We start from the raw sequence: 26,143 nt of genomic DNA, 5'->3' as shown, positions 1-26,143 counted from the left end.
CTTCATTCCTTATGAGGGATAGCTGGATAAAGGAAGAGGTTTGGAATATGAACAGCCTCTAACTGCCAAGTCTGCAGCTATCCCCATTGCTCAGTCGGGCAGGCACACAAGCTTGCTCCATCCATGCTGAACCAAGGAGGCAGGGACGTGTGATGAGGAGAGACCCAAGCTGGTGGGACAGAAGCCAGGCAGGTCCTGCCGCAGCCAGAATGCCTTGGCCAGGGATCAGATGAGCTCAGAGCCAAAGCTAATAACCCTGCCCAGAGCCAGGACTTCCTTGCTTGGATTTAAAACCAGGCTCACGGTGCTTGACTGGCTCCAGAGCTCTGCTGGAAACCACAAAGCTCTGCTCTGCCAGGTGAAACTGCTGCTTCACATGGGGCAACAGTCTTCTCTTCTGCAGCATTGAAATGGGGACATGTCCTGACACAAGGGTTGTGCTGGGGACCTTTATGTTCTGCTCAAACAGTGGAAATGAAGGAATTGCCACCCCATTTCCATCAGGCTGCTGGGGCTGTTAGCACAATTCCAATAGCCCCTTGGTGACTCCAGGATGGGGTCTTTGTGTGCTCTGGTGCTTCTACTGTACTTTGGGATGCTGGCACAAGACATGCTTTATATCTCTGATGTTTGCTTCAGGAAGAGGGAAGATGAAGCAATTCCAGACAGAGCTTTTCCTTACTCTATTAGCTGTCCGTGGACTGCAGGCTGTGAATGGGAGATGTTCTCCATGCATAAAAGGACCTGATGATGCTTTTCAGGGGCTGCTGAAACCCAGCAATCAGTATTTGCAGAGTCACTGCAGAAAAGCACTATTCTTCCTCCCAAAGCAATGAAACCCAAACCCCTTTTGAGCTTGGTGGAGATCTTTCCCATAGACATCTTTCCCATCTTTCCCCCCAGCACCTCTTTCCCTGGCATCACCAATGTCTACATGCCTCCTGTGGATCACACTGCTTGTGTGACTGTAGAAATAACTGATGAGCAAATGTAGAGACAAGAATATTCTTATGGGGAATATTTTGGGGTGAAAAGGTGTCTTCCTGGTGAATTCAAACCTAGCTGTGAAATTGCATCCAAAGGAAGAAGCCCATTAGACTTGTCAAAAGGCTTGACACACCATTAGGGCAATCTTAAAGCAAGCAGATATCGGCTATATGGAGCCACTGTGGGTTCCTAAAGTAACCAGGACAAAAATGCAGCTCTATGATGAGGCTTTGGGAAAACTGACTGAAACACAGTCTTACTCTTCCCATATTTCTGTGTTAATATCCTCTTTAGAGGTCTTCTCTGGTTGCAAGATCTCTGGGGCACGATTCTTCCCAATTTACCCATGGAGGCTCATTGGTCTTGGGAGGTTGAGGATGCTGCCACAGGACATTTAAGAGCCAAAGGTAAAAATAGCATTGTGGGAGGACTGCTACCATGGATTACAAAGGCATTTCCCATGGGATGTGTTCTGTTCCCTCCTCCTTTCCTGTTTATTGAAGGGGATTTTCACCTCTGTGGTCTCTAGGATGCAGGTTCCAAATGGCACTATGACAAACCGGCAGCTGCTGGGTTAGTTTTGGTGGGGGTTTTAAGATAAGCAATCACTTTACAATACATCGAAGTGAGAAAACTTCTCTGAACACGTGCTTCTGGGGAAAATGGGTGATTTTTACTCTGGTGATTAGGATTAGCAGCAAAACAGGGGGAAAATCTTGCCCCTTGTGTTCCCGCAGGTAAGCACCGAACAGGAATCTGTTTGCCTTGGTGTATTTCACAGGAACAGCTACTCCCTCTTCAGGAGTTTCTTACCTTAGGCAGAGATTAGCAGGTCTGAGAATTGCATTCAGAGATGCCCAGTTCTTCCAGGGAAGAAATCTCTCCATTGTTTTGGGTTTTGCATTGACTGAAGCAATAAGAGAAATCACGGCAGTGACTATGGGCAAAGCAATATTATTCTTTGGGAGTATCCTAAAGGTGATGGAGCAGCACAGATTGATTTATACTTTGAGTCCTCAGATGTTTGATAATTGCAGTGAGCAACGGATGCTGCCTAAAGTGGTAGCAATATGCACTTAGTTCATAGCAACCACGAGGTAGGATGTATTAATGCAAGTGTTGGACTGAAGCGTATGCTGATGTGCTCCCTCTCACAATAGCTGAAGCTTAGAGCTTAGGTTTGGTTGGTGAGCAGGGCTCAGTTGAAATCTAGGGATTTTCTGAGCTGTGGTAATTATTGTATGGATAAATCCTACAAAAAGGTAAGGACAGTCATTGGCAGAATGGGACTTCAAGTGGTGTGGCTGAATTAGGGACAGTAGTAGAGCTGTGAGGACATGGAAGACTTTCCATCCGAATTCAAGGGCGGCTGAAATGAAGTCAGATTTGTCTTCATTTGAGGTGAAAAACAGCTCAAATGAGGTGATAATAGAGGTGAAAAACAAGACCTACAGCTTTCATCAGAGCCATAGAACTGTGAGCCCCATAAAAGACCCCAGATTTCATTTTTGAGTCATGCCGGAGCTCTGCTCCATCCCTGACTTTCTTCCCATCATAACTGGTCCTGTCCCAGCTGGTGAGAATCAGAGAATCATAGAATGGTTTGGAAGGGAGCTTAAAGCTCCCCCAGCTCCAACTCCTGCCACGGTCAGGGACCCCTTCCACTAGAGCAGCTTGCTCCAAGCCCCTGTGTCCAACCTGGCCTTGAACACTGCCAGGGATGGGGCAGCCACAGCTTCTCTGGGCACCCTGTGCCAGCGCCTCAGCACCCTCCCAGGGAAGAGCTTCTGCCTAAGAGCTCATCTCAGTCTCCCCTCGGGCAGGTTCAAGCCATTCCCCTTGGCCTGGCCCTACAGGCCCTTGTCCAAAGCCCCTCTCCAGGTTCCTAATCCATCCATGGAAACACTCCTTGGATAAATTGTGCCCAATCCCACCCAGAAATCCCAGCATGGCATTGGGGTTTGAACCTAGTTTCTGGGTGAGAGACCCATAATATGTAGTCCTCTGTCAGCTGAGACCCCCTGCATGTGCTGCCAGGACAGTGATGTTAGTGCCTGTGCCAGTCCTTTGTCCATCCCTGGATCACTCCTTTATCTGCATCCAGCTCTGAAATCAAGGGACAGCTCGATCCCACTGAAGTACATCATCACACTGCTTAGCAGCACGCTGCCACCATCATTGCTGGTAAAACCCCACCAGCTCTAATGTGCCATGCTGCCATCAAAAGAGGCCCTGGGAGGAAGAAGCCGTGTGTTTCCTTTAACCTACAATAAAGCAAAGCAGTTCAAAGAGAAGGGAAAAGGAGGTTAACAATCTCTTTGAAATGTAGGTTCAAATTCCCAGCACGGCCCCACTCAATTACCAGCCAGCACCGTGACACACATCACTGCTAATGGGGAAGAGGAGGGGAGAACATGGTGCAGAGGTCCAGGAGGGCAGTGCTGGGGTAAAAGAACATCACCACAGTGGTGGGAAAGTTTCCAGGGGTGAAGTTTGGGTTGTTTCATGCTGATTCATTCCATTGGGGTGCATCCAGAGTGGAGGCCGGACCACTGGAGGGGATAGAGCAGCAGCACATCCCCTACCCGTACCCCCTTTGTGGCTAGCAATGGGGTTTGAAGGATGCTCAGTGCCTGGCACTGCAGGCTGCTGCTTCCAAGGGGTGCTGCTGTGTGTCAGAATGAACCATTTCTAATGCCATTAATGAAAGGCAGAGCAGGGATGGAGATGGGGCAGGAGGGGCTGGGTTTGTTTTGGCACTGAGGGATGCATGCACACAGGCATACAAATGCTAGGAAACAAAGGCTGGGATTAAGGGCCGGTGCTCCCGCTCCCTGCTTATTACAGGAAAGGATTTATCTGATGGCCTAGTTTCAGCTCCACTTTTCCACCTTTTCATCAGCTTCCCAGGTCTGCTTGTCCACTCAAAAAGGGAAGGAAGGGGATGCCTATGGGGAAATAGGGCAGGAATAGCGCAGCGGTGCTGCCTCTAGCTACATGCATGGGACAGAGGATGCTGCCCCAAAGCTTTCCCGGGGCAGCGAGAGGGATTATGCCCAGCCATGCAGCTTTATTTTCTGGCATGGCACGAGTGCATCCGTGCTTTCCATTCTCCTGCAGAATGGAGAACATAGAGAGGAGCATCTATGTTTAACAGGGAAGGCACCTACTGCTATGAAGTCAGTCACATAATGATTCAGTGAGGGATTTCTGTAGGCTGACAGCTGACAGCCAGGAGAAGAAAATGGGAGCTTTTAGATACCAAGAGATGCCCAACACAAAGAGAAGGTTGTCCTAACGCTGCCCTGGGCATGAGGCAGAAGAGGGGGAGCAATCCTTGGTGTCTTTCCCAATGTGCTCGGAAGAGGGGTGAGATGCTGATGACCCTCCCGGAGACACAGCACTGCGAGCAAATGCCAGCTCAGCCACTTCTTCCCCTCTCTAACCCTGTCTGTCCTTGTTGCCTGGCCTGCACTGAGGTTTTCCTGCTTCTAAATATACTCAGGCTCTCATTAAAACGCCCATCTTGCTTGCCAGGGCAAGTGTATCTGGCCACAGAGCTGAGCTGGTCCTGGGGACAGCAGGAACCTGCAGCTAACCAGCTCTCCTGGCATGGCACCAAGGTTTAGTCCATTGCACTGTTATCAAGCTGACAGCAGCTTCAGGGAGCTGTTGGAACAAGTCCAGAGGAGGCCACAAGGATGATCAGGACTGGAGCAGCTCCTGTATGGAGACAGGCTGAGAAAGTTGGGGCTGTTGAGCCTGGAGAAGAGAAGCTGCGTGGAGACCTCAGAGCAGCTTCCAGTGTCTGAAGGGGACTACAAGGATGCTGGGGAGGAACTCTTCATCCAGAAGGGGTATGGTGGTGTAGGCTCATGATCACAGCCTCATGGACACCAGAGGAGCAATCACCTCTAAGAGTTAGAGATGGGCTTTCACTTATAGTCCATAACAGTGCTGAGAGCAAGATCTGTCCCCTCCTGGACCCATCTCAGAGGAAGCAGATGGAGAACCTCTGCCTCCCCACTCAGAACAGCCTCTTCCCAGCAGCCTGCAGCTCTGCCTGCCTGGGTGGAAGATTCAATTGTTCCTTCAGGCTTGGGAGGACCGGGAACACTGCAGCTTCCCAGAGGCTGAGGTTTCCTCACTGCGGCTCTGCTCTTATACACAGCACTGAGAAATGCTTAGAATTAAATCTGCTATTTATGAGCAGGCAAAGCCCTCCTGAGAGGCTTCTGTTTATTCCTTATTGCAATGGCTCTGCATGATCTTAGCCCTCCATGCAGCAGCCCCCGCTCCTCAGAGAGCAGTGCTGGGACTGGACCACGTGTATCTCACTGCTGAAGGCTCTGCAGCTTTCCATGCCATGGCCTCACTCCTGCACACATTCATAGCATCATAGAATCATGGAATGGTTTGGGTTGGAAGGGACCTTAAAGCTCATCCAGCTCCAACCCCTGCCACGGGCAGGGACCCCTTCCACTAGAGCAGCTTGCTCCAAGCCCCTGTGTCCAACCTGGCCTTGAACACTGCCAGGGATGGGGCAGCCACAGCTTCTCTGGGCACCCTGTGCCAGCGCCTCAGCACCCTCACAGTAAAGAACACTCACTTCTTTCAACCCCCTGGTTGTATGAAACAAGATTATGGGCTCCCCCCACATCACCCCCTTTGCAAACCCAGCCTTTCAACCCTAGCAGACCATGTTGTAGATTGGCCAAACCCATGAAGAGATTCCCCACCATAGAATCATAGGTTTGGGTTGGAAAGGACCTTAGGATCATCCAGTTCCAACCCCCTGCCATGCGCGGGGATGCCTCACACTAGACGATGATACCCAAGGCTCTGTCCAACCTTCTCTGCCAAGCTTTGGAGCAGGAAATTTGCTCTTATGGTACTTCATTGCCATGAGTCCATAATATCCTTTGAACCAACCAGTGATGCTCTCAAGCCTTTCTGCCAATGAGGACCCCAATGAGCCAAACACAGCGGGACAAACCCTGACCCCAGCTTGGAGATACAACACTCATGAGGCTGGTAGGGCTGAGCAGAGCAAGTCCTGCACTTTGGCCCCAGCAGCTACTGCCCTCCCAGCACTAAGGCAATAAACCTTGGGGATGTGGGTTTATTCTCCTCCAAATCACTTTATTACGTTGTGATAAATCACAAAGCCTTACAATGCTGCAGAGGGTCTTTAAAATAAGCCCAACACTAACACAGCAACGGGACTTGCCAGCTTCTGCCAAGGCTTGCTTAGCTACCAGCTATTGTGAGGTTGCAGGCTTCAACTGCATTGTCACACTGGGTTTTCAACTTACCACAGTGGCACAAAGACAGTTTGTGATGTCTGTAGCAGTTCATCTATGTAGACCTATAAAATGAAACAATTCCTTAAAAAAAAAAAAACAAAAAACCTGTATTTTCTGCCAGCAGAAAAGAATTCCCTTAAAAAGGCAAAATTCACTAAAAACACCCCTTTCCTCCCAAATTACCCCCGTCCTGCGCTTCAGTTGGTTGTTGTTCCCTTCCAGACCCCTGCTTATGAGCAGTCCTGTTGCCTTTTTAAGAAAATCTATGGGGTTTTGTGCCTGTGAAGGTTGCTCGAGCATTGCAAAGAGTCAGGAGAGGGGCAAAAAGCTCCAGCACTGACAGGAAAGGGTTAAAATCCCACCCTAAGGTCCCCAAAGGAAAGGAGGTCGATGAAAATGTGGGAGAGTGATTTCAGCACCCAAAGCGAGGTGTTGGCTCCTTTATGGGCTCAGTGAGTTTCAACCATCCCTGGAGGCAGCTCCTTTGGCTAATAGGGTTTCCATTTCCAAGACCTTTAGGGGAGTGAGGATGAAGCCTGAGCTTCTTCCAGCACTCCCAAGGAAGGTTTGGGGATGGGTTTATATCTGCATCATCTTTACATGGACCTCCCTAAATGAGTTTCAGACATTGAAAGTCAACTTCATGTAAGTCTGGGTTTAGAGACCATGCTGTTGATAAGCCCAAGTTGGAGCCCCATCCTTCCCATCCCCTGAACAGAGCATACCAGAGATGGACCAGACTGCAGGAGCTCCTATAAGCAAGTTGAAGGCTTCATACATGGCACTGAGTCGAGTTGTGCTGCCTTCCCTCATTTCCTCCTGATTCTACCATAGTACATATATCATAGAATTGGGTTGGAAAGGACCTTAAGATCATTCAGTTCCAACCCCCTGCCATGGGCAGGGATGCCTCACCCTAGACCATGTCACCCAAGGCTCTGTCCAACCTGGCTTTAAACATTGCCAGGGATGGAGCATTCCCCTCTTCTAAAAGCAGTAAAAGAAGAGGGACCAGGGGGGCTCCCCTTTGCTTTTCCAGCATCTCAGAAACAAAGGAAAACATGAGCAAACCTCTAAGGACCAGGCTTTCTATCAGACTGCGGTTGGCAGCCAAAGAGCTATGGGAGAGAAAGAAAAGCCACAACATGGAACTAAAACCCAACAAGATCTTTCCCCTGATAGGCAAAGCGCTGCAGGGGCGCAGGCATCAGTGTCAATCCTCCTGGCATGCTCCGGAGAGTGTTTTGGTGTTGAAAACTGCCTCACATGCTCCCGGCTGAGCTGCAGATGTTGTGTTCAGATGGGGAACATCAGCATGGAAACAGCTTAGTCTCACATCCTGTGGGGCTTGGTTTGATAAGGTTGTCGAGATGGGGATCCCTGCTCAGGTTTTTTTCCAAGCTTTCCCAGAAAGGGAAGAGGGATGCTTATTACTATTTTATGCCAGGCTACATGATCTCTTTACTTTGCAACTCAATTTGCTTCCTCAGAGGCTGGTTCCTGGGTGAGACGTGGCTGTTGGCAAACCCCTCTGCTTCCCTCTTGCTTTGCTGAGCATCATCTCCGAGCAACGGCTCGCTAAGGTTAGAAAGGTTGGATCTAAAGAAATGATGGGAAAACAGGGAGAAAACAGTGGGGAAAGTTCTTGTCTTAATGGTCATTGCACGCACATGCAAATAACATGTAAAAACCAGCCCATTAGGAGCACCCTGTGTTCAGGTTTGTCTGGAAAGGTTTCTTCAAGACTGAAAGTGCATGACAGGGACCAGGGTGCTGCTAATGAAGGCAACATCCAGAAGGCACTTCTTGGGGAGTAATAGTTAATACAAAAGGATGGTGCATGGGTTTGTAAGCAAGCAGCTATAGAGTCAATGTGTTTTGGTGTGGACACAAATGACCTTGTTTTGGGACACAAAAGGTTGCTCCAGACTATTGTTCTGCCCTGGGACCTGCAGAGCAGCTCGGTCCCCATTATCCAGCATCACCACTCTTGAGCCAAGGGGCAGCGTGCAGGACCTCAAGGGTAAAAACTGGAGCATTGCAGATGACGTGAGCCAGGGTTTGAGAGTTTATAAAATCCACAAACAATCAAATATTGGCTTATACAAATATATAAATTATTGGCAGTCTTACAAAAGGCACACTGCAAACCCTCTCAGTCCGATCCTGTACAAACCCCATGGCCCCCCACCCTCCCTTCCCCACCTTCTCCCCAGCTTTCATCACAAAACATAAGGTGCTGCTGCTACGGATCCGTGGCTATCGTGGCAACTGAGGACCTCTTTCTTGGTCAGCCCGATTTGTCGGTGGTACTGTCCTTCTTTGATGGTCTTAAGACACTGTATGTTCTTCCCCAAGGTGATGCTTTTGATGGAAGGCAGGTATTTCAGCACAGTCTTTGGCAAGGACGACACGCCTGTGCCGGAGAGGTTGAGCTCTTGTAGGGAGTTCAGCCCAAAGATCACTTCAGCAGTCAGTGACTTCAGGTTGGGATTGTTGGATAAATCCAGTACTTGGAGGGCTGGTAGTTCCTTGAAGCTATAAGGAGAGAACTCTTCCAAGCCATGCAGGCCACTGAGGGATAAATGGATCAGATCTTTCAGCCCCATGAAGTCTCCTTTCTCAACTTTGACTATGGGGTTCCCATCAAGATTTAAGTATCGGAGAGGGATGCCTTGAAGGTTTGGCACAGACGTCAGCCTGTTCCCAGAAAGATTCAAGTTCTGGATATTTGGGATGCTCTTTTCACGGTGTCTCGTAATTGTGCTGAGCATATTATTGGATAGATCCACATTCAAGGGTTTTCCTTGGCCTTTTGAAGCAAAAATGTCCATCGCTATATCCGAGAGCTTGTTATTGCTCAAATCTATGTCGCCCAAAGGAGAACTGGAGAAACAGTCCTCCGGAAGGACTTCCAAAGAGTTATGACTCAGGTCCAAGGACTCCAGGTATCGAAGCCTGGAGAAGGTTGTGGAGGAAATCTTGGCAATCTTATTGTAGCTCAGGTCAAGGCTCACCAAGGTGGTGTATCCAGGGCCGGTGAGCTTCGATTCATTGATTGTTTCCAGTTTGTTTGATGATAGATCCAAGTAGGAGGTATCCAGAGGGATTGGGACGGGAACAATGTGTGAGCCTATCCCGCTGCAGTCCACCTTGGTCAGGCTAAAGCTGTCAAAGAGACCAAAGCTTTCCACTTCACAGTGGCAGCCGGGGAAGCAGGTCTTGGTGGTACTGCAACAAGGAAGTAGAAGCAGCAAACTGAACCAGGCTAGGAACTGCATTGTTGACCTGGAAAACAAGATAAGGAAATAGATTTAACTGCTGTAGATGTGTAACTGTTTAAGTTGTACAGTATTCTCTTCTGTCTTTCCAAATGGATAGATTAAGTATAACCTCAAACAGCATAGATGTGCCAAACACCTCGTCTTTCATGTTATGAACCCCAGTGGGAACTTAATGGAGAAAACAAACAGGGTCAACAGTCTTGAAGATATAACCAAGTTAAGAACCAACAGGAAATCAGCTGTAAGAACAGTAAGAACTTGCCTATCAGCAAGATCTATCCTTCTGAGTGGACGACAGAAGGAGCTAGATGACAGCTCAAACATTGAGTCATTTAGAGCCTGGCAAACTTCAGCACACAGAGGTCTTCATGTCAGGGCATGCGTTTGGGAGTCTTGCACTGAGAGGTTAGAGAAATCATTTAGGCTGTGCACCCAGTGGGAGGCTTAGGTGTCCAAAAACCTTATCAGGAAAGGAAAAACCAAAGCTCCATTCAAATTTCCTATAGAGGAGAGAGAGAACAGCATCATCAGAACATCATCCAGGATGAACAGCTAGAAAGGAGCTGCCTTCTGCCCAAATGAACTGCACGTCTCCTTTGCTTAGACTTCAGATGCTAATACAGAAGTGTTTAGGTAGGTAAAATCATTGCTTCGTACCAGGTGGCTAAACCCAGTGCTCCTCAGGCTGGTGGCAGGCAGGAGGGACAACATCCCCTTGGCTCCTCGCCTGATGAAGCAGAGGAACTAAGGACCACTCAGTCTAACCCAGACTCTGCTGTGGTGGGCCCAGCCTCCTGCACAGGCATCAAGTGGAGTCAGTTTGTTTCATACAGAGCCTCTGGGGAGGCTTTGCTAATTACATTAAGAATTCTCTGTGATTAACAATGGCAGCAAGCAGGGAGCTCTCCCTAACTCTGGTTTTGAACCTCCTCCATCTAAGGTGTTTCTGTCCCTTCATCATCACAGACAAGGGAGGAAGAGAGCTGATGTGCACTTCACTGGCCTCTTCTGATCGCATCCTAACACATCTTCTACACAACTGTAGGCAGCAGTGATTTCAACAGCCAGCTAAAACAGCTTTAGCTCTGCATCTCTGGAGGGGTTAAATTGGATGCCAGATCCTACAGGTCAACAAGGGCTTTCCTCTGGTTCCCATTGCAGTCATGGGTGACAGCTCCTCATGCCTTACAAGAGGCCAGCAATCTCCCACCAAACCAAGCAAGCAGAGCCATCATTGCTCATGGTGATAAAGAGACCCACGTGCCAAGCACTCCTTTAACCAAAGAAAATAAACCCCCTTTAAAATGCACGTTCCCATCCCCATCTCAGCCCCCCTGCTCTCTATTCTCACCTTTCCCACCGCCGCTTAAAAGCACTTTATTCACTTCCTGGTGGGATCATCTTTCCTATACACTCTTTGATCTGGCTGAGGCGCCTTCCCCACAGCCCTTGCACCTTCCCAGGGCCATTTCCTAGGAGTTCACACTTCATCCTCCCTCACCCAGCCTTTGGCAGCGGTTTCTCTCCCTTTCCAGCACTGGCTCTGCTCTCCTTCCCAGGGATTACTTGCCAACGTGTAAAAGGATCACAAAGCATTGCCAAAACATTGTCCCGATCACTGATAGGACTTGTCTGGTGGTAGCTCCTGCAAATAGAGAGCAGAGATTGGGACTGCGGCCAACGCGCTTGCAACCGGCGCGTTGCTAAAGGCCAACGCGCAGTCCTCTGGGGTGCATTATTGCATAGAAACAACAGAGGATCAGTGAGATGAGCCCCAGTCCCAGCCCATCTCAACTGTTTCTTGAGCAAACACATCTGTGTGCAGAGGGGACACAGGGGTAGAGCCCCTTTCTGCAGGCACGTCTCCAGATACCCCTTTCTTAACGACATCAGGGCAGATCCCCCCTGGTTTCGTGCAGGCAGACCATAACTCGCTCCCTTCTGCAGACCCTCCTAGACTAAATCCTCCTTTTTCCATGGAGCTGCGCTTGGAATGCGCTGAAATGTTTCATTACCAGGGGAAATTACAGCAGCAGGGAGCAATTTGGGAACTCAAAAAGCGAAACCTCAAATGTTAAATGTCTCGCTACAGGGAAGCACCTGCACTAATGTCAGCTCAGTCTCACGGCAGGCGGAGAGAGATGGGTTTGTTCAGCATAGAGAAAAGAAGGCTCAGAGGAGACCTTATTCCCATGTGCCAGGAGTTAAAGAGGGGCTGGAAAGAAGATGGAGACTCCTTTTTGACAAGGAGCCCCATGGAAAAGGCGAGGAGTGATGGGCACAAGTTACTGCTGGGGAGATTCCAACTGGAAACAAGAGGTAAATTTTCCCCAGTAAGAACAACAAGCCATTGGAATAATCTCCCCAGGGAAGCGGTGACTCCCCAACGCTGGGTATTGTTAAGAATGGGCTGGACAGGGTGCTAGGATGTCTAGTCTAGGTCATGCTTTGCCAAGGGAGGCTGGACCAGATGATCCTTGATGTCCCTTGTATCCTTGGATGCTGTGATACTATGATACTGGTGTTCTCTCAAATCCTACCCAGTAGCTGTTCCCACTTGATGTTGCAACAGGGAAAGTGTCTCCTGACTTCTCCTTCAAAAGCCCAGCTCGGTTCCTCATGGCATCCTGTTGGCTCTGATGGGAGCTGGATCAGACCTCAGCAGGTCCAAAGACACATCAGTGTGAGACTTGGCTTTCTCAGCACTGTTAAGACCTTCATGGGCTCCTGCTGCCACCTGAAGAAAAGCAAGAGGGCAACTTCCAAAGTCCCATTTTAACTAGGAACAGACTTTTTAGCAGGGCCTGTAGCCCTGCTACAGGACAAGGGGGAATGGCTTTAAACTAAAAGAAGGCTGATTCAGACTAGATATAAGGAAGAAACGTTATAATGAAGGTGCTGAGGTGCTGGCACAGGGTGCCCAAGGAAGCTGTACCTGCTCCATCCCTGGCAGTGTTCAAGGCCAGGTTGGACACAGGGGCTTGGAGCAAGCTGCTCTAGTGGAAGGGGTCCCTGCCCGTGATGGGCTGGAGCTGGATGAGCTTTAAGGTCCCTTCCAACCGAAACCAGTCTGGGATTCTATGATTCCTTGAACTGAGATAAGAATCAAAGCCAGAGGTTCCACATGCAGCTGCTTAAACCCCTCTGACATGGGAATTCCATTCCCAACCAGCTACAGAAATGATCTCCATAAGTGGGCAGATAAAGTGACTCCCACTGTACCACACATTGCTGCAGCCAGCGTCAAAGACATGACATTACACAGATGAAATGCAGGACATAAAGCTCAGCTAAGCTATTTGCACAGCATCTATTGCCTCTTCCATCCTCCAGCACTGCCCCAAATACTCCCTTACTTGCTTGCAATTGCTTTGCTGATGAGCTGCAATCCATTACTACCAGCTAAAAACTCCCTTATGGAGCAGCATGAAGCGTTCATAGGCAAATAGACCACTTGGCCAATAGCTCTGATAAAAGATAGGAGAAATAAAGGTGCTGGTCACCTTCCACTCCAAGAAAAGAGTCTCCTGCATTGCCAGATAATCAAGGAAGAGCTTAGTCAGGTCCAGGCATGCTTTGTCATTGCGTGGAGCAATCAATAGTGCTCTTTGAAAGGAGGAAAGAAACACGCTGCAGGCATTTACTGTTCATCTGTGTACAGCATGCTTTTGAAACAGCATCAAATTGCCTTTGGATTGCTGCCTACGAGCTGCTCCGCAGATAAAGGCAGGAAGCCAAGGTATCCCCTTGTAAAAGGGAGATGAATTATCCTGCTGAAGCACAGGGGAGATTCACCTGGAGGAAACACCATGGATCAGAAAACACTGGCACCAGCACTTGGGATAGTAAAGGGAAAGCCATCAGGAGAAAGCAGCCCTTGGGCTGGTTCAGCCATTGAGCATTTTTATAACTATTGTGGTGTGGAGATATCCCAGGGGTAAAATAAATGAGGTCTGGGGAGGGGCTCATTGTACCCACTGATTTCAACAGGAGCTGTTGGGGTGCAGCATCATCCCCCACATTTCGCTACCCAGAGTGGCTGCAGGTCTCTGCTCTTTCTATCTTGCTCATCCTTTCTGCATGGCAAATGTCCTGAGACAACCTCAAAGGGACCCAGTGATGGACCAAGCTCCTAGCAACTGCGGTACTAGCCTTCTCCCCAAATCCCACATCCTTCCCTTAGCCTGCAGATGCTTCAATGCACGATTCCTTCCTGCCCTGCTCATCCCCTGCACTGTTGTGTGGCAGTACATGGGTAGAAACCTCACACTGAGGCTTCCCTGCCCAAGAAAACCCCATCAAAATCTGATTTGAGAACCAGACTGCAGGAAACCCACGTCTCAGCTGATGGTAGCGGGGTGGTGTGGGAGAGAGGAAAGCCTTGTTATGGCGCTGTTGCCAATTCACACTTCTTACTGAGCTGGATTTCCTCCTTCTCCTCTTCCTTAAAGACTTTTCTCACTTGTCTTCCCCTATCCACAGCTGAGAGTTTTCCACCTCGTTTCCACCCAAGGGAGATGTGCTAACACATCCCACCTTGGATGGAAGCCCGTTCCTCAGGGACTGGTCCCCTCCTTGGATATGCAGAGATGAAGAGGATGCTACCCAGGCTTCCTCCAGTTGTCCTGGCAACCACCAAGCTGGAAATCCCTATAGCCAAAAATCAAGGACTAATTAAAAATAGAAGGGGGAGATGTTCGAAAGTTTATTGTTTGATGGGAGTCAGAAAGGGGACACCTCATTCTTTATGCTGCACCCCTCAGCTTCCCAAAGCTGAAATGCAGCTGAAGTCATGGATGAGGACCTAAAGTCACCACATGAAGCTTAAGGTGCATAACTAAGAAGTGCAGTAACCCCAGGTTGGGTCTACAATGGTGTGAAGTGAAACTAATTACTTCAGAAGGAGATGAAACCTGCCTAAGACCAGATCCATCCCTGCAATGCCCCATCTCTCCCTTGTCCATGGTGGAACAGAAGGCCCATTCTCCCTCTGGTACAGCTTCCCACCCCATCCCTGGCTGCATCTTCCAAACCCAAGTCCTGTCCAGCAACAAAGTGCACCCAGGATGAATGAGTTCAGCTCACTCATCCAAAAAGATCCTAATCTTCCTTTTTCTCCTTTGGTGGGACAGTTTTCCAGCAAATCAGGCTGCCCAGCCACAGGTTTACCAGCTCTGAGACAGGAATCAGGAAGTCAGGACCTGTATTTCCAATAGCACCCCACAATTAGAGCAGATCAGGTATGACAGGTATTCCCCATCCCTGGTGATGCTCAAGGCCAGGTTGGATGGGGCTTGGAGCAAGCTGCTCCAGTGGAAGGTGTCACTGCCCATAGCAGGGGGTTGGAACTGGGTGAGCTTTAAGGTCCCTTCCAACACAAAGCACTCTGTGAATCTATAACATGAATCTGTGCATTTCTAAGGACAGATCCTGGTCATTTCCAAGTGTTCTGCTGGATTAATTAAACAGCAAATAGAGCAACCTTTAAAGGGGAGAGGCAAAAAGGAAGGGCTGCAATTCACCTATCCCAAACAGAGCTGCTGTTCTAACGAAGGACGGAGGAGTTGGATTAACAGCAATATTTCATCAGGAGGAAAATCTGGGGATCGTCTCCTTCCTCTTGCATCAGCCAAGTGAAGGAAAAGCAGAGTCTTTATAGCGAGGCCCACAAGGCCCACTTGGCTGCAATCACTGCTGGGGGCAGGGGAAAGGGAAAGTTATTGGAAAGTGAAACAAGCTGCATAGGCTGATAGAGGCCATAAATCCTCCAGGCTGGAAAACACAGAGAGATAGTTGGCTCGTTCTCTCTTTAAATACTTGGGAGGCTCTGGGATGCAGCTGGGATGCAGCAGAGCATCAGGATGGTCCCAAGTGGCTTCTCCAAGCACAAAATCATTTCAGACACCTTTCCCTTCCCTTCCTCCCATGAATTACTCTGTAAAATAAGGATAATTACTGAGTAAAGTGCAGCTCTAGCAACAGCTCCACTTTTCCAGTGCGGACTCTCCCAGGCCGAGTCCAAATTACACCAGAGATGCAATCACAGCCCAGTCTCCAGATCCCATAGGCCAATGGGAGCAGGCAGCAAAACTAGCTCAAACCAGCCTACGACCAGAGACTATTAATCCCTCAATTCAGAGGCACACACCCCTCACATGATAAAGGAATTGCTGCTGACAAGGTTACTGGTTCTTATTTGTGTGTGTGAATCAGTTGAAAGTAAAGGTCATCCAGGCTTTTGCTCTGCCTGCTTCAGACCGGCTCTTCCTCCCCACAAGCTGCTTTTGCCCCCTCTATAAAGCTTATTAAAGCAATTAATGCTTCTCACAAAGGAGTTTTGGTGTGAATGGCAACAGGGCTTTCTAACCCATATGTTATCTTGTGTTGTCTGCTGGTTTTGGGGTGCGCTCTGCAGAACTGGTCCTGGTTTTATACTCAGTGTTGTGATTTGTTGGATTTAGGGAGAGGAGAGGTAATGAGAATCCAAGAAGTACCTGCTGTTTCAGTTTGATCCTGTATTTGCTTAGGTCATAGAATCAAACTGGTTTGGATTGGAAAGGACCTTAAAGCTCACCCAGTTCCAACCCCTGCCACGGGCAGGGACACCTTCCACTAGAGCAGCTTGCTCCAAGCCCCATCCAACATGGCCTTGAACACGTCCATGGACAGGTTTGGAGGAGTTCAGTGGAGTTACTCTAGGTATCAGTGACAGCAGGATGAGAATTAGCCCCTTGGCTCTTCTAAATTCAATTTGATTTCACAGACCCTCCATCAGGACCCATTGCACAAGTTGCTTGTAGGTGGTAAGTTATCACCCATCACACGGATGGCTTTATCAATGGGAAGTGCAATGCTACTTAAAGAGAAGAGTCAGTCACAGTTATCCATGAGGATATAAAGAAGGGGAATTGCAACCTGGTCCTCTCCTTCTCCTCACCTTATTACCCCACCAGTGCATGCAAGCACTGGGATGGGGGGAAACTCAGCCACTGGGATGGTGGCTTTAACCCTTATGGCTCAATGTAAAGAGACACCAAGGGCCTGAACAGGAGATAAATCACTCTGCAGGTGCTGAACATTTTTTGCTCCATCTTACTGGGGAAAATCAGAATTAAATGCAGGGAATGAAGACCAAAAAAAAAAGGAAAAGAAAAAAATTCTCTATTAATTTCTTTCTGCTTTAATGATTTCTAATAACAGATGTAAAAGCACCTCTTTTGCATTCAGCCAAGAGCTCCACTCCCAAAAGAGGACTTGTCAGCAAGTAATTAACCCAGTGGTATCAGGAATCTACATTACCAGGCTATGGAAAAATAAGATACAATAGGCACCAGACTGGTAATGGAAAGAAAAGTCATCTCTGCTTCTGCAATGTGGAGACGTGGTTGTGCTTAAGGCAGACCTTCAGGTCAGAGCGATGGGGATGGGTGGGCTCAGGATGGGATTTATTCTCCTTGACTGGGGGTCCCCAGGGATCACAGCAGGTAGACAAATCAAGGAGATCTTGAGCCAGTGGTTTATCTGCTGTGGGAGGTGCTTTGGTCCCGTTCAAGTGATTTCAAGAGGGGACAGAACTGCTATGAATGGGGTCCAAGTGCTGCTCCCAGATACGGACAAGAACCCCATTGCCCTGCATGAGCAATGAGATGTGGATCTCAGCAGGAAACATGGAATTTGGGTTGCAGGCAGCCAGAAGGAGCAAGGACACAAAAACCAAGACACCATTCCTCATTTTCCCCAGATTTCAGGTATCTCCATTCCCTTTCTCTCTGCTCCAGACATAAACTACTGAGCCAAAACCTCCATGATTATCCAGCATCCCACCCATCCTTCAGAGAGATTTGCGTAGCTGTTACTGACAGGTTATATATCATAGCTATTATATACACATAGCTGTCACAGGGATGGGTTAGGTAAGACTGGCAAGAGCAAAGCCAGATTGTCGAGCATCAGAATCATTTCACAACCCCAAAGCCAAACCCAAGCAGCCTCTCAACCCACCATAGGTTGCAGGAAAGATGGATATAGACGGAATGCTCCAAACCATACAGCTCCACACTATGGGCTTGTTTCCAAACATGTGCCGTGCCTTGCTCAGGCTGAAACAGCCTCTGCTCCACTGGGTTTTTTTTTTAAGTTGAAAGAAAAATCTGATGCCTTTTTTTTATATATAAAACAACTGGAGAGACCTATTAAAATAATCTTTGCTCCAACTCTTCGTGTCACAAATCCCATCTGCTTTGCAAGAGGCAACAGGTAATTTATCATCCTAGTGTTTAAACAGCTAAGAGCTTGCTCCCCTGGTGCAACCTCCCTCCTCCAGCATCCCTCATCCCCCCTCGAAGGAGGAAATCAAAGCGTGGTGTATTTCGGGCTCTGACAAAAGGAAACCTGTGCGGCCAGGTCTGCCAACCCATACAGTACTTCCAGCTGATTTACCTCCACAGCTGAAATACGGACAGGTTCTGCCACCCCAAGAGCTACGTGCTTCCAAAAGCCACATCTTGGAAGCGAAAACCAGCTCAACTCCCAGGAATTTCCCCTCGAGTAGGGAAAAAGTCAGTGCTGCCTCCAGCATGGGGAAATGAAATCACTGCAGCACAAAAATCCCCCTTCCCTGCTGAGCCCAGGAAGCTCTCAGGTTAACAGCAGTTTTATTGGGGTGGGGGAAAGGGTCTCCTGTGGCTTTTGGAAGTGGTTTTGCTCACCAGCCTCACGCTGAGCTGTGCTTGTGCCCGGAGGAGGCGTTCCCGAAAGGAAGTGAAGTTTGCCAAGCCTCTGGAGCACTGCGGGCAGGGAAATGTGTTGGAGCAGCGTGGCACCTCCTGGCAGCACTATGGGGGGATTCGTGGGGCTTGACGGGGTGTGAGCATCCCAGCCCCACTGTTGCCTCTTGGCTATGCCAGATGAAGGATGGCTCAAACTGGGAGCGTCTGTGGTGGCACACCGGGTCTAGCGGCGTGGGATGCACGGGATCAGACAAGGGATGCAGGACCTCAGGGCTTTCTTCTGCTGCAGCATCACCCCAAATCCTTGTACCCTCAATGAGCCCTGATTGTGATCCTCCCTCTTTTCTTTCTCGCCATAAGCATTTCCAGGAACAGGAGGTCTCACTGTCCCAGCACTCACTGAGTGCAACAGAGCCCTCATCTCAGCTGGGAACACAAATATTTTCTTAACCTCCTCAAACTCTGCCCAAATAGGATCTTTTATCATAAACCCAGTGACACATCCCAGAACTGGAGTGCAAATGAGTTCTTTTGGCACAAGCAGGAGGACAGAGCAGCCCTTTGGCTTGGCACTTCATAGCAAAAGGAGAGTTTTATACTGCTTTTTAAGCCAGCTCTAATGTATTTTGCCGTAGAGGGACTTGGTGAAGCCACCAACAGATCCCCTTCCCCCATCATCACCAATGCTCAAAGCCTCACAGTGATGCCCAGAGGGAGGCTGTGAGTACTCAGGCTTTACTCAAATCACAGCAACGACTGGGAGGATTAAACCCTCCTTCTCCAGGGCTGCATATCCCTCTGCAAAGGATCAGCTTGGAAGCTTCATCTGCAACGTCAAGGTTGCACACGCTGGTGTCAGAGCAGGAAGCTGATGTGAGTAGGTAAAGCATAAACCAACCGAGGCCTTATTTCTTAGCTGGTCAATTACTGAAAGCTGAAATGATCCTAGCAAGGTTCTTCTATAGCTTCAGCCCTTGATGAGGCTCTCCACACCTGACCCCCAGCCAGTTCCTGTGCCAGCTCTGGCTATGACAATGCTGCATCAGAGCACTCCAGCTCCCAGGGACATGATATAATTCAAGAGGAACGCACTCTGGGATGAGCACCGTACACAGGGACAGTGAGAAGCACCAACAGGTACAGCACAGGAGAGGAAACCTACCCGTGATGGATGCTTCTGTTAATAGAGCCATGTCTTTGTGCCCAACTGGGGAATGCCACATACAATATCCCATCCCAGGAGAGCACAGGTTGCAAGGACCCACCAGCAGCTGTCTGGTCCATGAGGGAAAGGCCTGATATCTATGGATGAACCCCACGTTCCTGACTTGGTTTGCATTTGATCACACCAGCTGGCTGCAGAAGGATCATGCTGCATGCATGGACATGGTGGGTTCTCCTTGGGAGGATGAGCTGGGCAGGGGGAAGGAAGGAAAGAAGAGAGAGAAGGGATGGTGCTGGAGGAAGGTAAAGCATCCCATGGTGATGCCTTTGCCCCTTCTGGTGAGACACAGCCCACCAAGGCTGAGTAGTTCACAGCATCCCTGTCATCCCAGCATGACCAGCAAGTTGAAGGAGGTGGTTCTACCCCTCTGCTCTTGTGAGACCCCACTTGCAGCACTGTGTGCAGTTCTGGTGTCCTCGACATAAGAAGGACATGGAGCTGTTGGAACAAGTCCAGAGGAGGCCATGAGGATGATCAGGGGCTGGAGCAGCTCCTGTATGGAGCCAGGCTGAGAACATTGGGGCTGTTGAGCCTGGAGAAGAGAAGCTGTGTGGAGACCTCAGAGCAGCTTCCAGTGTCTGAAGGGGGCTGCAAGGATGCTGGGGAGGGACTCTTCATTAGGGACTGCAGTGATAGGACAAGGGGTGATGGGTTCAAACTGAAACAGGGGAAGTTTAGATTGGATATAAGGAAGAAGTTCTTTAGTGTGAGGGTGCTGAGGCACTGGAATGGGTTGCCCAGAGAAGCTGTGGCTGCCCCATCCCTGGCAGTGTTCAAGGCCAGGTTGGACACTGGCTTGGAGCAAGCTGCTCTAGTGGAAGGTGTCCCTGCCCGTGGCAGGTTTAAGGTCCCTTCCAACCCAAACCATTCCATGCTTCCATGATCCTGTACCTCTAAGGGCTTTCCAGCTCTTTCTCCTTGAAACAGAGGTGTCTGCAAATCAGATGTCCAGATTCTGCCTCTTGTGTGTCTTGATTGTGGTGCTCTCCCTGACTCCATCAAGCAGAGGCAGCACCAGCCAGAATCATGCACAAAGAAGAAGGGAAAGAAATCCACCTCAGCTGGGCCCTGGCAGAGGGATTTGAGGAGGACCCCATGCAGCTTTAGCTCTCTGAAAGGCAGCAGCTCCCAACCTCCCTTCTAACAACCCTGCGGGGCTGCTGGCTTCAATAATGGAGGGCAAAGCAAGGAGGCAACATGAGGCTGTCCCCATCACCCAGGGCTTCTCTGTGGGCTTTTGCTTTATTTCTGTGGTTGGTTTTATGGGTCTTTTTCATACACAATGATCTCTGGGCCTCTTTGCTGCCTGTGGCTCTCAGCGTGCAGCTGCAGACCCTCCACCGAGGAGATAATACACACAATCCTGGCCATTATTGTGCCAAACAGCACAGCTGGAGGCTCCTGTCTCCTTCCCTTCCCAGCCTTTCTTCTCCCCCCCCCCCAATAACTCTTGCAGTGTGATGCTGTGAACAATGAATGGCAGCGAAACCGCTCCGTAGAGCATCAGCCAGGGCTTCAGGAGCTGCCTCCACTCCACCAAAGCACACAAGACATTCCTTATGCCCTGTGGGTCTCCAAAAAGGTTTGGGAATGGGGGGTTTGGGAATGGGTAAAGCTGACAAAGGGCTTACCACCAGGGCATCATCCCCGCTGTGGTTCCCACCCTAGGTGACGCTTCCCTGCCCCAGTGATGGGATGTTGTGGTACCTCCTCAGCTCTTTGCCTTCTTTCCCTGGCCCAGGATCCTGCAGTTCCTGGTGCAGGGGTTTGGAGAGCAAACTCATCTAACATGGGTTGGGAGAGCTACATCCCCAGCAGGACCCATTTCATATTGCTGATGAGTATGGGTCCCCCCGTTTGTGTGCCTCAGTTTCCCTCCAGACACCTGAAACATGACTAACCCCAGAGGTGCTCATTCCCATGTGGGGATGGTGGTACCATTCCCAGATCCAAATCCCATCAGATTAACTGGGAAGGACTCACGAGCCAAGACATCCCAGTCTCACCCCACATAGAAGCCCGCAGACAACACCACCACTGCCACCACTGGTCCAGCCAAATGCCATCACTGTCTTCATGCACCACGTCCAGCTCCTGCCTTGCCTGGATGCTCTGCAGACACCACCCTTGCTTTGCCCTTTGTGAAACGGGCAGCTGGGCTGGGGGACAGGGAAAGGGGCATCCGGGGAGGTGGCTGTGGTGGGGAAGTATCCAAGTGTCCCTCAAATCACTGTCCATGGCCTTCTGAAGTGTGGCTGCAGTCCCAGTGGCTGCCAACAGTAGGTCTGGCTCTCCAGGGACCTCTGCCCACTCATGCTGCTCACCTTCCCTGGCTCCATCCTGTCCCCATCCCTGTTCCCCTGGTTTTGGCACAGATCTGTGGCACTTCTGCTATACCATAAAGATGTTCAAAGTCACACACAGCCGTATTCCTTTACCACTTAACCCTCTATTAAGCCACCTCCTGACCCAATTTGACCTGATTTCACTACCAGCGGAGGAAGACATCCCAAATCACAGCATCCCCACACATACCCCTGCCCCATCCCTGGCAGTGTTCAAGGCCAGGTTGGACACAGGGGCTTGGAGAACGCTGCTGTAGGGGAAGGGGTCCCTGGCCATGGCAGGGGTTGGAACTGGATGAGCTTTAAGGTCACTTCCAACATAAACTACTCTAGGATTCTATGATCGTATGATTAAAGGGTTTTGGAGGAAGGGTTTCCTCCATCCTGCTGTGTGAAGCTCAGCCTCTCCATGCCCCCTGTCACAGACATCTCATTCTCAAGGTTGGGAGGAAAATGAATGATTTTGGGGTCAGGGACAAGTCCTGCCCTACTCAGATTGCTCTGCAGGCATTTGTCACCTCAGACGTGATAGGGGTGAGGAATCGCATCTGCTCGGACCCGTCTGCCGCAGCAGGGCTTTGCCTTAAAGTCTCAGCATTTCCCAATGAGGGTTATCTTACTCAGAGTGAAAAAACAGCCCTAAAGGTCCTTATTTGAGCTGCTGGACATGAACCAGGGGGAAAGAGAGGAGTCAGCATCACGGATACACAGAGAGCAAAGAAGCAGCAGCAGAGGGGAAAAGGGAAGGAGAATAAAGCCCACAAGTGTCAGCACTCAGCTGTTACACACAGCACATGGCCCTGCACTCAGCCACAGCAAAGATAAAGTGCTTCGTTCCAGTTTGCCACTGCTGCGACAGGCAGAATTCCAGCCTGGTTAATGCAACTCCGGAACGTCCCGTGCGAAGGCAGCCAGGTTGGTTTAATCTTTGGCAGTGTCTGCAAGCAGTGTGTGTGTGGGGAGGATGGGATGATTCTCAGAGCATGTATTTCCTTCCCCCTCCCCCATCATGAATACTCCAATAAGGAATGATGGAAATTCCCAAGAAATTAAAGAAATACATATAAAAACTTCAATACACCTGAAAATCACCAAGTTTCCCTGCAGTAAATGGCTGAGCCCTCCATCCATTCACCTCCATCAGTGCCAAGTTTTAAGACAAGAATCAGCTTGCTCAAGCCAGGCTTTATCTCTTCCCAACTCTCAGCATCTCCGGTGTTGGGAAGTCTGGCAGCACCACGGCTCCCAGGGTACCAGGGTGAGGATGCCTTGCCTTATCCCACCTTCCAGCCTCTGCTTCTCCCCACCAAAAGCTGACAAGTGAGGAGGAGGAGGGAAAAGAGATTAAAGGGGAGGAAAAGAAGCAGTTAGGGATGGAGGGGAAACTCTAAACCTCTGGAAAACGATGGCTTACCTTTATTTCCCAGCTCTGTCTCCACCGGGATGACACACGCTGCTTGTCACTGCAGGGATGGGGCGACACAGGATGCTTTATCCTGCATTCAAAAACATGGGAGACTTCTGCTTGGTGTTTTGTTTTACAGCTCTTTCCTGCCACCCATTCAATGCTGGGCTATTCCTTGCACTCAGTCTTAAGGAATACCGGGTGCAGGAGACCCTCCCCCTGACCCTGCAGCCTTCCCTTCCATTCCACCTCGCTGCCAGATATTAACATCCCCTGGGATGTCCCTCACATCCTCATTCCCTCCGGGCATTCTGTAATTGCTCCCCACTGCCTCCGCCAGCAGCTGCTCGGATTCATTCACAAACCAGCAGCGTCTCCCCGCAGCACAGCTCGCTCTGGGATACTGCAAGGGAAAACCCATGGTCCTGGATACTGCAAAGGGAAAACCTGTTCTGGGATACTGCAAAGGGAAAACCCATGGTCCTGGATACTGCAAGGGAAAACCTGTTTTGGGATACTGCAAAGGGAAAACCCATGGTCCTGGATACTGCAAGGGAAAACCTGTTCTGGGATACTGCAAAGGGAAAACCTGTTCTGGGATACTGCAAAGGGAAAACCCATGGTCCTGGATACTGCAAGGGAAAACCTGTTCTGGGATACTGCAAAGGGAAAACCCATGGTCCGGATGCTGCCACCCAACCTCCTTCCTACCCCAGTCCTGAGCATCACTCACCCCACCACCTCCAGAGAGGGATCCTGTGTTGGAGTGAGACAGGAAACGGCTGAGCACGGGTCAGGACCTCACCGGGCCCTTTATAACCCACACATGAGCAAGCACCTCCCATTCCCATGTCCTCCCCGGCATAGGGACTGGCTTCCATGGGTCACAAAAGGACACAAGCTGTGCCCTATGAGAGGTCGATGGGAGATACGAACCCACTTTGCCTTTGCAGCTTCGAGGGCGAGCAGCCAGCCAAGTTTAGCCTGCAAATTGCCCCAGAGACAACCCGAGCCCCCCTGGGTCCTTGCAGCATCTAACACATCCAAGTGTGCTCCTTCATTGCCGGGGGGATCAGCGAGGCGTTGGTCTAACCCTGCCTTTCCACAGTGCCTCTCCTGGCATTCCCTCTGCTCTCTATCACTGCTCTAAAGCCCCCGCGGCTGCCAGGAGAGCTTTGGAGCAAGCGCTCAATGCGATATTTCAGCGCAACGCCAGCCACCAGCCCCGGCTGCTCTCTGCAGAGCAATGGCACAGTGTCCACCCAGACAAGTTTCCTACTGTAACCGGCCTGAATGCGGTTATTCAGCCTAACGGCAGCTGATTTATCATGGCAGACACACGGGGAAATGCTTCCACTTGGGAGACTGGAGGCTCCTCGCCCAGCTGCGCTGATGAACCCGTGTTTCCCCCCCCCTCTCCCCATTAGCTCACCGCGATGGACAGCATCGGTTAACGGAGGCGATGCCGCTTCCCTACACCAAAACCCACCACCAGCTCCATCCTCCTCCTCCCGACCACCCCAAACCCCGAGCCATAGGAGCAAAGTTGAGGGACCCTTTTGTTTCCAGAGGGCTGGCACGTGTTGTGCTTCCCTGGGCTAAGCAAACCCGCCGTGGTCTGCGCCTTTTAAATGACTGCAGCGTTAATAACAAGTTTCCATGGAGCTGCTTAAAAAGTTTACAGGGTGTGTGTGTTATCAGGGGAGCGCCGAGCTTTGTGACCTCCCTCTTCGAGAGTCACTACCAGATCCTTTCCTTCCTTTCTTTTTCGTTCGTTTTCTTTCTTTCCTTTTCTTTCTCTTTCGGTCTCTCTTTTCTCTCTTCTAATACGAGAACAAATAAACCCCGGTCTGCTGCCTCCCCTCCTCTCCCCAAACACACCTTCCCCTCCAGCTTAATCCACTTACAACCATGGGAAACTCCCAGGCAGGGGAGCTTTGCCCTGCCTTTATCTCCGCAGCCCCTGGGGAGCAGACCCCCTCCTCCTGCCCCCTTCCAGCCTCTTCACCCCATCCGAGCGTTACCACCCTCCCCTTCTCCTTTCTCCCCTTACCTCGAACCCCAGCGAGCCTCCCAGCACCAGAACCCGACCAAGGAGCTTCTCTCCTTCCCCTCGACCGCCTGGCCCGGGGAACGAGGGGGGAGAACGGAGCCCTGGCTGAAATCAAAGCCCCGCAGCCGGGCACGGGAGGCGGTGCGGAGCCTCCAGCTGCTGCTCGGATTACTTTGCAGCCGTGGCAATCCCCAGCGCTCCTCATTGCACCGGGGGGGAAGGAGAAGGGAAGGGATCCCCGCCTGGAAACGATGCATCCCGCCCCGGTGGGAGGGGAGGGAGCTCTCACGCCCCCTCTGCACCCCAAAATCCCGCTGTGGGAATGGCAGAAGTGGTGGCAAAGTAGCTCACCCCCACCCCAAACCTCTGTGCTTCCCCGTTTGCCGCACCCGAAGTGTTTTGCGATGTCGTGTCCCCCCCCGCCTCGTTGAGCCCCTACAACTCATCACAGCCCAAAGTTTCCCCTTTCGGAGGCTGAGGGAGGGGGTCCCTGCAGATACCCCCAGTGCGGGCGCTCGGCTCGGACCTGCAGGGGGGCAGCAGGGAGGGCTCAAACCTCCCTTTCCCATCCCCAATAATGAGAACTGGGGGTGCCGAGGGTTGGGGGGGGCACGACTCACCGGGGCCGGGGTCGGGTCCCACGGAGGGGAGCGGGCGCCGCCGGGAGCCGGCAGCAGAGGGGCTTGGGGCCGGGTGTCCCCTTCCTCCCTCCTCCTCCTCCTCCTCGTCCAAGGCGTGCAGCTGGCCGGGCAAACGGGCTGCCCCTTCCTCGCAGGAGGAGGGAGCTCAACAGATGGCTGCACACAAGG

General features: G+C 50.6%; 1 protein-coding gene and 1 long non-coding RNA gene across 3 annotated transcripts in view; one reads left to right on the top strand and one right to left on the bottom strand.

Annotated features, from left to right (window-relative positions):
• LOC130598784 (uncharacterized) overlaps positions 1 to 26,143 on the top strand; it is a 146,811-nt gene that overhangs the window by 56,984 nt on the left and 63,684 nt on the right. The window contains exon 2 of the long non-coding RNA XR_008972073.1: positions 20,315 to 20,352. This is a non-coding gene — a long non-coding RNA (uncharacterized LOC130598784). The remainder of the gene's footprint in view (positions 1 to 20,314; positions 20,353 to 26,143) is intronic.
• TSKU (tsukushi, small leucine rich proteoglycan) lies at positions 8,243 to 24,246 on the bottom strand. 2 transcript variants are annotated; one of them, XM_057408565.1, is made up of 3 exons: positions 24,015 to 24,246; positions 23,291 to 23,365; positions 8,243 to 9,581 (listed from the first exon to the last, which is right to left on the bottom strand). In XM_057408565.1, exon 3 carries the CDS (start codon positions 9,572 to 9,574, stop codon positions 8,516 to 8,518), a length of 1,059 nt encoding a protein of 352 aa, XP_057264548.1. In that variant the 5' UTR covers positions 9,575 to 9,581; positions 23,291 to 23,365; positions 24,015 to 24,246; the 3' UTR covers positions 8,243 to 8,515. The 2 variants fall into 2 exon arrangements, with proteins under 2 accessions (XP_057264548.1, XP_057264549.1); XM_057408566.1 differs by lacking the exon at positions 24,015 to 24,246 and having other exon boundaries at positions 23,291 to 23,372.

The sequence above is a fragment of the Pezoporus wallicus genome, unplaced genomic scaffold (genome assembly GCF_028554395.1).
Source record: "Pezoporus wallicus isolate ANWC-B61680 ecotype Strahan unplaced genomic scaffold, APGP_CSIRO_Pwel_v1 contig_7461, whole genome shotgun sequence".
NCBI classification, from domain to species: domain Eukaryota; kingdom Metazoa; phylum Chordata; class Aves; order Psittaciformes; family Psittacidae; genus Pezoporus; species Pezoporus wallicus.
Note: the sequence above shows the minus strand (reverse complement) of the source record. Positions and strands in the feature narration are given on the sequence as shown.